Source organism: Eupeodes corollae, chromosome X (genome assembly GCF_945859685.1).
Source record: "Eupeodes corollae chromosome X, idEupCoro1.1, whole genome shotgun sequence".
Classification (NCBI taxonomy): domain Eukaryota; kingdom Metazoa; phylum Arthropoda; class Insecta; order Diptera; family Syrphidae; genus Eupeodes; species Eupeodes corollae.
In genome coordinates this window covers 2,945,000-2,956,818 of record NC_079150.1, presented here as the reverse complement: position 1 = coordinate 2,956,818, position 11,819 = coordinate 2,945,000, and the positions used below count along the sequence as shown (strand labels likewise).

The 11,819-nt window shown below is 32.2% G+C and overlaps 1 protein-coding gene across 4 annotated transcripts; it reads right to left on the bottom strand.

Moving 5' to 3' along the window:
• Positions 1–1,250: 1,250 nt before the first annotated feature.
• On the bottom strand, positions 1,251–6,917 carry LOC129953378 (slo-interacting protein 1-like). 4 transcript variants are annotated; one of them, XM_056066526.1, is made up of 8 exons: positions 6,098–6,917; positions 5,551–6,018; positions 5,209–5,487; positions 3,233–3,334; positions 2,349–3,163; positions 2,228–2,286; positions 1,850–2,115; positions 1,251–1,795 (listed from the first exon to the last, which is right to left on the bottom strand). In XM_056066526.1, exons 1-8 carry the CDS (start codon positions 6,125–6,127, stop codon positions 1,541–1,543), a joined length of 2,274 nt encoding a protein of 757 aa, XP_055922501.1. In that variant the 5' UTR covers positions 6,128–6,917; the 3' UTR covers positions 1,251–1,540. The 4 variants fall into 4 exon arrangements, with proteins under 4 accessions (XP_055922501.1, XP_055922504.1, XP_055922502.1 ...); XM_056066529.1 differs by having other exon boundaries at positions 1,850–2,028; XM_056066527.1 differs by having other exon boundaries at positions 1,850–2,028; positions 2,228–2,289; positions 6,098–6,916.
• Between the last annotated feature and the right edge of the window lie 4,902 nt (positions 6,918–11,819).

The following is an 11,819-nucleotide window of genomic DNA, read 5'->3' as shown; positions in this document are numbered from 1 at the left end:
CCTTTCCTTTGATGAATGGATTGTTCAAATGTCATGAAATATCGATTATATTGTTGCAAATACATTGCCTTATACCTACTGACCTATTTAATTGTACCCAAAATCCCGAAAGTCGAAATCTTAGTCTTATACTTATTTAATTGAACAAACATTTTTGGTAGCCAAGTCGATATGTATAATAAATAATGTCAGCAATTTCTCTGCGTTGCTGTAGAGGCTTAACAGTTGGAGGTGGTTAAGCTAAGATAAGGATTTTTTTTAGGGAAGGTACTGAAGGGCAAAACGAAGGAATATTCGTGAGATGCTTTCTATTCTTGATATGTGTAGATCTTGAGTTGGAGACCAAATCTTAAACGCATATTCAAGTAGAGGTCGGACAAAAATCATTTACATAAAGCGATCGGGTCACGTTAGAAAATTGTTAAGACCATCTTTTAAAATTTTGAAAAAAAATCGTATCGTCTGCGTAAAGGGATATTTGACAGGGTTAAATGACGTCAATTGTAAGGATATGAAAGAAAACTGGCCAGAATAAGAGCAGATGTAAATCGGACATAATATTTACGATTCTGAAGGTAAAAAGTAAGCCATTTCATGTAAAGGTGTTTAAAATCTAACGAGGGAAATTTAAAGACTATATGATTATGAGGAATTTTGTCAAACGCTTTGGTGAGGCCAGTTTCTTTTTTCCTTTTCTGAGGCTCTTAGATTGAATGAAACATTGCAAGGCCTTTTGGTGGTAAATCTGTTATTGTAAGAAGAAGGCGTCGTCTCTGGTCTTTAAATTGATTCTAAAAAAAAACGAATTAAAGAATGGCTTATTTTGTTATAAGTCCATCGTAATGAAGCTTCTTTTGCATTTTCGAATAAAACTATTAACCTATCTGGTCATCACAGATTTGTTTGTATAGGTCATTTTTAAGACAGCTGAGTGTCACTGGACTGTTCTGAAATATTTTTTCATCACATAGGTTTTCCTGTTTTAACTTTTTGTAGATTCTTTATAAGAACATGACATCATTCTCACATTCTTATGTGCACATTGCTGTAGCCCACTGTATCGTTGTATAGGGAGGTCATCACAAGCGTCCACAAACATCAATCCTTACTAAAATGGATTAACGCATTTTATAGTTCTCAATGCAAAGACTGTGAGCTGAAATAAAATTCGGAAATTCTCCCTTTAATATAAAAACTGATGATGGAGAGATTGGTAAACAAATGTTAATTCAAAAATATATCACAGATTTATTTTATTTATATTCAGAATAATTAAATATAAAATAAATTAATTAAGAATTTTACTGTCCATTAGTTTACTCTTAAGATAATGTTGATTTGATAATTAACATAAGAATCGGTAGAAGGCAGTGTTATTAATTATTATAATAATTATATTTTATATAATATCAGTCTTTTTGTCGTTTCGACGCAACGGTTTCAATTACTAAACAAAAAAGTTATTGGTGCAATTTAAAGGGGTTGCTGCAACGTGTATTCGTTTCTGTAGATAGGTATGCCTATCTACCTTAATGTTAATCTACACTAACCAGTGCTGAGAATGAGGTTTTTCCTTGGACGGGATTGTGGGGGCCTTATGATGTCGAGTTCGACTACGCTCTTTTACTCTATATAACTGTCTTTTATAATCTATGTCAATTGCAGAAGCTGACTCTTGATGAATGGCTGAATTTTCAGTATTTTCTGTTATTGAGTGTTTCTTGATAACTCGACGAACAATGTATCTAGAACCATCGGGACGTCGTTTTACTTTCCAAACCATTTCGGACTTATCCTGAAATTTATGTAGAAGAATAAGAATTTTAAAAACAAAAACCATCTTATATACCTTTTCTTTGTATTCTTCTATGGCTTTTGATTGACACATTCTGTAAACACTTGATCTAGCCACTAATGTTGAATGTCCATCACTATCGGCAGCAGCAACAGAAGCAGCAGTAGCCTTAGAATCGGTGTTTTTCGATGGGTTGTCATCGGAAATAACGGTGGACGGTTTTTTGGTTCGACCTGCATCAGTTTGACATTTATTATTAATTGCGAAATCGGGTTTTCGACAAACACTGCTAAATTGATTTGATTGTGTTTTACTAAAAGCTGAAAAAATTATTATTATATTTTTTAAATAAATATAAAAGCGATTCTAACAGACAAATCAGATTTGTTTAACCATAACAAAATTTTTAAGTATATGTATATGTTTTCTTACATTTTGTTACCAAAGCCCGATAATTCTGACAATCGTTCTGTGAACCTGTGCTGGGTTTGCTACTAAAAGAATTTTATTTGTTTGAATATTTGAAAGCAATAGACAAATTAATTAATATTACGTTTCAAATGCTAAGAATGCGCTGCTACATGATCCACCAGTGTTATAAGCACTTGAACTATTATCGTAATCGTCCAAAATGGGTTCGTTGTGCTTCTGCAAACGAACACTTATTGGTTCAATTTCTGTTCGACCTCTTTCCTTAATACTGCAGTGAATATTTGAATTCGGGCATCCTATAGATTTGAGCCATTCTTCAACACGCCGCTCATTAATGCCCTCAAAAGGTGAGCAATAATAAACATCTGATTCTCCATCCTCTAGGATGGTTTCATATATGTGTTCCACAGCATCTGGTGAACCCTTGACAGTAGGTTCTCGGGGCATTGAAGCTTTGCATTCAGTTGGATAGTTATTATAATTCTTAAGGGTTTTCTTTTTGACTTTTTTTGGCGAACAAGATGACGATGACATTTGCTGCTGCTGCTGATGGTGTTTATCCGAAGACATCGAAGTTTCTGTTTGCAATTGTTTCATTACTGAAATTTGCGAATTCAGCAAGGTAATTTCCTTACTAACAGTTTCCAGTTGGTCTTTAATGTTAGAATGACTGAAAATGTCGCAAACATTTTCTGTTGCAATAGATGGTAAAATTTGACATGCTGTGTTGCAAGTATTGACGGAGCTAGTTTTACCGGTGAAAGTTGCTGATGAGTGGGGAAGCGCTTGACCATGCTTTGATGGTATCATCCATGATGATTTTGCCGACGAGGAAAAGCTGTTTTGTTCGCATTCGTATTCATTTGATGATACGAGTTTATCTAATTGGCATTCTTTATCATCACAATATACAGCTGAGTCAAGAAAATCATCATCCTGCCAAAAAAGAACGAAAACAAAACTTAATAACTGTGCTGTGATCATGAAGTACGTTTTTTGACTTACACCAGCAAAAGCATATCGACTAACCAAAATTTTTACTGAATATTTATTCTCAGTCAATAAACTATCGGGATCAATTTTCTCGAGTACATTTTGTCCATTAATCTATCAACAAAAAAATACAAATACATTAATACATAATTAATTAATCGATCATATATATATATATAATATAAGGCGCAAATTTATACAATGCTATCATAATCTACATACTTTAGGCTTTCCACTGGTAAAATAAATCAATTACTTTTTTATATGGGTATGTCAAACAACAAATTTTCCGTTTGGTCATTTTATGGGGCAAAATAAATTGATTTATTTTCATCAAATCTTCAGATCTGAATATTTCGCCAGATTTAACCCTTTGCAATAATAATAATATATAATTTTAAGAATTTTTATATGGGTATTTGACAGCTGTACCACACTCGTTAACAATGACAAAGCAAAAAAAAATTCCAATCGTGTTCCATGCGCTACGAAAAAAAGATAAAACGCAAGGCCAACACAAAATTCCTAGAACCACCATAATCTTCGTTAGCTTTGAACGCCATTGTTAAATTATTCTTGTTTTTGTTTCCGATGTCAATTTCGGTATCAGCCTATATAGTTTGATGAATCCTAAGGGATTTATTGAGTGGCTATTGGTTGGGCTAGGATGGGCTGCGGTGACCCCCATGAACAGGACAAGACTCCATGAGGTAGGTGCAAGTAACGTAAAACTTTAAATTTGTCTTAAAATTGATTCAACTGGCACAAAATTACATATGGGAGAGTTCGAGATTTTTTAAAAACAAATGAATGCTATTTACAATAGTTGTGAGATCCTATAGTGATAAACGTAAACAATAGATTGCACAAATGAATACGAAATAGCCTTAACTTAATTCGTTGTTTCGGTTGAATGAAAAAAAAACATGATCAATTGTCATAAGTAATAAGTAATAAGTTGACTTGAATTGATAGTAAGGGACATTTTTTTTACTAACTTTTCAGCCAATTTTTTGGCAGCTGGCAGCTTTGATCTACCTATAGAGGCAAATACACTAATGGTATATGTATTATAAATAAATAAATTAGGTGGCGCAACAGTCCGTAGAGAACCAGGGCCTAGTGACTTACAACTCTCAACCATTCCTGTGTGTGAGTAATTGCAGGGATGGAGGGGACCTACAGTTTATATGCCAAATCCGAACTGCCAATTTGAGAAAGCACTTTTCAAGACAAGAATTACTCTTGGAGAATTTTTCAATTCCTCGCAGTATCCGTGAATAAGACATTAGGTGGCACAGGCAGGGATCGAACCCAAGACCTCTTGTATGACAGTCCAACGCACTAACCACCGTGCCACGGGTACTATGTATTAAATGTACAAAAAACATATTCACACTAGGTCAGATAATTGGCTCGTTTATGTTTCTAAGATTCTTGACCATTTTCTTAATCATATTGACAGATCAGAATAAATTTCTGACAGTAAAAGTGTGTTTATGTTTGTTTCTGTCTGAGTCTGAAAACGTATCAAATTTCAAATTCGTTTGAAGCCGGGCTGATTTATTTACTTGGTTGACTCATTTAATCTTTTGTGTAAAAGGGTTTCTTTTGTCAATTTGGAAAAGGAATACAAAATATTTCTTTAAAATACAAAATGAGACTGATGATGAAGTTAAAGCTGTTAAATTGTTTGATATTGTTTCTTAATTTAAAAGCTAACCAAGAACATCCGAAATTTCTAAGACTAAATAAAATTTAATTGTGTGATTTTCTAAGTTATGTACATTAAGCAATAAATTATGTGACAATCCGTTGAGGACTAGAACTAGACTAACACTAGAACTAGAACTAGAACTAGAACTAGAACTAGAACTAGAACTAGAACTAGAACTAGAACTAGAACTAGAACTAGAACTAGAACTAGAACTAGAACTATTCCTACGGAAACTCATATAATATCTTCTGTATGAAATTAGGCAACTTACTTGAAGTATTCGATCGCCCTGACGTAATCGTCCATCTTGATCTGCTAAACTATTCGGCACAATGTCACTTACATAAATCTTAAACCTGGGAGCACATTTTTCATTTAACAAATTGTACTCCTTGTCCTTGTCGTATTTTAATTTTATGTCCTCCTTGATGCATCCACCATCGTCGTCATTTTCATCTGAACCAGAATTAGATGCCAAGAAATCATCGGTGCTGTAACTAATGGTAAATCCAAGATTTTCAGCACTTCTTGATTTTTTTAAAGTGATTTCCTTGAAAATAAAATAATATATTAACACCAGTAAACTACAAAACCGAAATGTCTCTCTACACACCTCAAAATCGAATTCGGTCTTTAGATAATCATCAACATTGTCTGCCATGACATCCATTATTGTTGTTGGTTTAGATTTTCTCCGATAAAATACTCCACTCTTCGAATCATCATCATTCATGAATATAACTTCATTGAATTCATCATCAAAAGTACTTAAATCAGTTTGACACGAAACCGATGCAAAAGCTGGCTTTTGTTTATTTGGTGATAAAGGTACAGCATCAATATTATCCTTTCGAAAATGGGGGAGCAATGGAGAATTTGATGTGGACGCCGATGATGAGGACGCTATTACGGCCAAAGTTGGCGATTTGTACGGAGAATCATCATCATAGTTGAAGAAGCTCAATTTATTGTTTTCGCTCAGGCATTTTCTGCGGACTTCTACGATAATTGGTTCTTCGGCGTTTAAAAATAATTGAACTGCATCTTCGTATGGTAAATTGCTGACATCTGCGCCATTAACCTTTGAACAATGAATATAATATGTGAAAATAAATGTTGTCTAAATTTTTGTGTGTTTCCTAATACTTATAGGTACTTGCCTTCATGATAATAAAATTAAAACACGACATCGTGGTTTTTGTTTATGTATTATAATTTAATTATTTAATATTTTTAAAAAGAGTTTTTCAAAACTATTTAAAAAAAATAAAGCCAATTTTTCGGGCGTAAAATGATGTAATGTTGACTATAAAAATCCCGATTAAGGAATTCGTGCTGCACATGACCAAAATATACATATGTACATCAAAAGGAGTCAGGTATAGCAATAGACGTAGGGATATGTGCAGGCAGATATGTATGGCTGAATATGATAATATTGTTGGTTCAGTTGTGTGGCAGTAGGCTAGCTGAACTCAAACCATTCTCGAAACGGCCAACAAATGATGTTCTTTTATTTTGTTTGTTTTTACACATTTGGTATTTAGCACCATGAACAATAATTTTTCTTGATTTAAGTTTCTTACTGAAATTTAATTAATGAATCAACCAATACTTGTTTTTATGCAACAAAATTAATAATTAATGTTTTTAAATTTATACAAAATTGCTATGCAAATACGAACTGTTTGATATGAGCTAAGGTGGTTGGATTTCAATTGAGAAATTTATATTTGTAAGAGCTCAGAGGTTTCCGTATTTTTACGAACAATTTCTCAACAAAGTTCTAAAATAAATAAATTCGAATGGAACCGAGTTCTAAAGATTTTGTTTTTGCTATATTTGTAGCACGCCGTAGCTATTTATGACTTTAAATTCTGACATTTCACTAACAAAATTAAAAAAATATGTCACTTTTCGTCGTAGCAGACATTAATTTATTTCCTATAGGAAGTTATTGGGCAGGTTCAGGCAACATAAGGGATTTAATTTGCAGTCAACTGCCTTCTTTGAACGTAAGTTTTGACAAAGGCAACTAGTCTTTTTTTCAAGTGTCATACAATTCAAACTTGGAACTTTACTTCAGTAATCTTACTACTTACAGTTCAAAAAACATACAGCTACTAATACATTAAGATTTGTATTTGGTATTGTAAAGAAATATTACTTATTTCTTTTCTAACTCCACAAGGACAGGGGCATCTTTAGACTTTTGGAGGCCCTGAACCCAATAGGATTTGGGGGACAAAGAAAGTAGGCATAATATATTTTTTTTTATTCTTTAGGTAAAAAAAATCATTTTAGAATTAATTTGGGTTTTTTTTAATATGTTTACTTTTTAAATAGATTTAAAAAAAACATAAAACAGATATTTTTCTATACTTTTATAATTTTGTTTAATTTACCTTCAAAAGTTGAACATTCTTCCGTATAGTTGATTTTTGATAATTTGTATTGTTTTTTTGGTTGATTTCTAAAGTTTTTATATTTTTTTTTAAATTAGGTAAGTTTATTTCTTTATATTTGTTTTCATACTTTTCTGACTTTGTCAGTTGCAAAATCATGAATTAAGCCATCAAATTCAATTTCCTCCAGTAATTCATTTTCAATTTATTAAATTGACAAGCTGTTTAGTCTACTAACTACCTTGTAGCACTGTGCTTCGAAGTTCATTTTTTATCCAGCTCAATTTCGAAAATGAATGCTCTTCACTCAAGTTTGAAAGCGTTAAAGATAAAATAATTCTACGGACAGTTTCTGCATTATGAAATGTGTTCCCAATTTCATCCACTGGAATTAGACTGTACAATTTTTATATTGTAAAAAAATCTTCATTTACCTCTTTATTGAATTCTTTTGAATACTGCACTGCAGGCATTCTACCTCAAGTTCTTCACTTCTGCATTAATATCTCTATGGTATTTTTTTGAAAACTGTTCAAAAGAATTTTGCAAATCCACTGGAGTCAAATATTGCAATCAATAAAACTAGCAAAACCATGCATTAATCTTTTGATAGCAATTGGATCGTATTTTTAAAGTAATAGTGTCAATAATTGGAAAAATTGATATTTTAAACTTTTCTTTCCCAATTAGCTGGAGGGATGGTGCAGACCATCAAAATATGTGGCACGTAAACTTCGTACTATTTTTCGTTGCAGTTAGTCTTTATAATTAGCATCCGGATTCTGAATTTTGGCACACGCTTCAAATTTATAATTCTCCCTTGGATCATTTATAAAAGAACATAGTTAACAGAGCAAACTGGCAGCAACGTCAATCGTTATTGTTTCTTTTTGAAGTTAAAATGAGGAACTCCAGTTTTGCCATTTTTTTAGACAGGCTTGACGCTTTGCTTTTTGTGTCAGGAGCTTGCTCTGAATCTCTATAGATAGATGTCAAGGCTTCAGTAATTGGCTTAAAACCATGATGAAGCGCGTTAACTGCGTAAAGTTGTATATTTTTTTAACCACTTGAAAGAAACTTGTAGCCTCCTGCACACAACCAGCAGCATGAAGGCCTACTAAGTTAAGAGAATATGCTGTACAAGGCACAAAGTCAGCAAATTCGCACTCTTCCTTTAATCTTGCTTGCAATTTGCAAACCAGAATATTTTTTCGACATATTAGACGCATTATCATAGCTTTGTCCTCTACAATCCTCTATTGAAATATCATGATTTTCCAGAAATGTCAAGTTTGTGTCAGCCAAATATTCAGATATACATTTGCTCTTGAACACAAGATGGGAACACAACTTTTAACATCCCGAATTACAAAAGCCAACTGGTCGATATTAGAAAGGTCGTTTGTACTGTCAACACTTAGGGACAAATATTTTTCCGACCTAATTCTAAAATTTTCATTAGGCCTTCCCATTATATCAATGAAATTGTTGCTGATAAATAGGAAGTGTGTCCCTATTCTGAGTTCCCACATTTGTTTAAATGATCTGCGATGAATGAATCAGATTCACCTAAAAGTTCCAGGCATCCCAAATAATTTCCATTGTTAGGTGACCCAATGGTTTCGTTAGGAGACATCCGAGGTTTAAGAAGTTGAGGAGAAGAATTTCAACGGAACGGGGAGTAAAATAAAACCTGTTTTTCTGTTACTGTCTAAGTGTCTACCTACTTACCTTATTTTGTTTTCTATATAATTCTTGTATAGATTCATTCCTTTTGAGTTGGTGGATTTGGGGCCGAATAATTAAGGGGCCTGGCCCACCGGGCCCATGCCAAAAGACCCCACTGCACAAGAAATCCTTTGTATCAAAATATTAAATGGAATTGTGCAGAAAATCATAGAGTAATAAAGTTAAGCTTTCATTTGAATGAAAACACGTGGTTAATTGTCATTTTGACATAAGTAGACTTCAAGAACGTTCGTACTTCCGTACGTTCTGGAAGCTTTTTTTGTCGTCCATATCTCAAGAAGCAGTAGAGACACAACTTAAAATAAATTTTGTAATACAGATAATAACACATAAAGATGCATAAAGGACTCCCAAAAAAAATGTTTGTTTATCCAAAACTTCTCACAAAACAATAACGCTAGTTACTTAAATTAAATTGTATAATACTTAAAATTGGTAAAAATTGATATTCGATTTTCGATGTCTCGTAAATTAATAATGGTTGACTTTACTCTGAACAAAATTTTGTTGTTCACGTAAGAGATTCCACTTAGAAAAATCCAATCCGTAATTGTTTATATAAATTACAATTTTTCAAGAAATGCTGCTTAAATTGGTAAAAATTATTATTTTTCTACTAAAGATCTCTTAAGCAAAACAGATTTTCAAATCAAACTATTTTATAATACTCAAAGTATTGTGGGTAGTTTTCAGTTAATTGTTTAAAAAACACAACCAAAATACTCATCAGAAATGGTTTTTGAATCAAGTATTAGTAGAGCAAGGAAAGATAGATTCTTAAAATTATTTATCTTACAAAAAATATTGTTTTGAATATTTTGGTAAAGTCTTAATCGACCGACAAGATTCAAAGTTATCAATGTGGATCGCATGCTAGACTCTTTTTTAGGATTAAGTTTTCATATTCTCACTTTCTCACAATTTCTGTAGAATATCATATGACGCATGCATAAAAACTATTATATTAAGGCATATTTAGAAAACTGTTGGGATCTTCAAATGCATTCATCTGTAGAAAATCGTCCATATCAAATAGTTAGAACATATCTTGCTGGACAAAAGTGTACTAAAATAATCTAATAACTGAAGTTTTCCCATAAAATATGTAAGGTTAAGTTACAAATTATATTAATTAATTTTTTTTAAGCGGTGCTCAAAAACTCATCTTTATGTTAGATTAAAAGTCGGTATCCACCCTTGTATATACTATTGCTGTTTTGATATATTAATTTCTCCTTCTTAATAAAGATTTCATAGCCTTTGCGATCTAAGTAGTATGTTTGGAATATTACAACCGGAGACTCTTTCTTCTTCAAACTAAGAAATATTAAACGCGTCCGGGCTTAATATAGTAAGGACATTTTAGTTAATCCTTATAACCAACTTAAGTCTCTAAAAATATGTTTATAGTCTGAAACTAAAATTTATCTTTCCATTAAGAATATTGCTGAAAAAATTCAATAGTCTTGCAACCAGTTTTCCCGAAGTGTAGCAACGTGCTTTTTATTCTTGACCCTTCCAGTTGCAGCCGCAACTGCTGGAAGATGTTTTTCAAAATTAACACAGATCATAAATTAAATAAGCACTACGTTGGGGCATGGACGCCATAGAGGCAGACACTTTAAAAGAAAAATTAAAGATATCATCTGTTATAAATAACTTAATAAAACATTTTTTTCTAAAAAAAAGGCAAGTATAGTGTATATTTAACTTGATTTGTTTATACCAATTTTGGAAAAATTACCAGATAGATAATTGTGATGGTTTGTGAGAAATATTTTTCCCTTCCTTTGGGTCCCCAAACAATTTTTCAATACGAGGCCTGACAAGGCACGCTACGGCCCTGATAACAAAAAGGTTGATCCAAGACAATTCATTGCGGCTTTAAGTCTGCCTGACAATTTTAAGAACCCCAAAAATGTAAACAAAATGTTGGCTTATCATAGCAAAATCACAAAAAAAATATGTTTTTTTGGAAAAATTTGGAGTTGCTGAAATCTTATCAAACATTGAAGATATTGATTTTAATCTTATAAAAAATATTGCTATTGACATTTATTAAAATTTAAAAAAAAAATCCACCAATTATTCGTCTAATGTTCGATTCGAATATATTTAATAATATTGACTCCAGTTATTTAATATTATGGAACATTTTTTTGTTAACTTAAGATAATCTTCTCATTCGCAAAATATTGTTGCAAATGTTCGTTTATTTTTTTTTTTAAAAATTCAATGGACAACTTTTTTTTACAAAACCCAAAAGCCTATAGAAACAATACAAATATAGACCTAAAATGTTTGTATTTCCCATTAAATATTGTTCTTAATATTTTGTTAAGGTTTAACAAAAATCCACAGGTGGGCACGCATGGGAACTTATCAGTGTGGGTCGCATCCCAGCCTTTTTTTTTCAAAAATATTTGCTTCTGAACTAAGTTTCTAAGCTGTTCATTTACTGCTGTTGTCAAGTAAAGTAGAGTTATTTCTGTCCACATTATGTTTTTTTTTATTGTCCAGAGGAAAACGCATAATATATCTTTTCCGATCGAGCTCTGAAATCAAACATACAGAGCGCGGTTAGTTAAAGGATATGGCCAACTGAAATTCTCATCTGTCTTGTATTAAAATGTAATATAATTGAGTATTAGTAAACCTTCAGTACAGCGTTTTGTTGTAACTTGAACACTCAACGATTCGATAAAATGGATTGATCAATTAAATGTTA

What these genes read in the sequence shown, in the direction of transcription:
- LOC129953378 (XM_056066525.1), bottom strand. Translation starts at nt 6,127, where the DNA reads ATGTCGTGTTTTAATTTTATTATCATGAAG. An exon ending in AGGGCGATCGAATACTTCAA is followed by an intron (nt 3,335 to 5,208) that starts GTAAGTTGCCTA and finishes TTTTGTTGATAG; the next exon opens with ATTAATGGACAAAATGTACT. An exon ending in GTCGATATGCTTTTGCTGGT is followed by an intron (nt 3,164 to 3,232) that starts GTAAGTCAAAAA and finishes CTTTTTTGGCAG; the next exon opens with GATGATGATTTTCTTGACTC.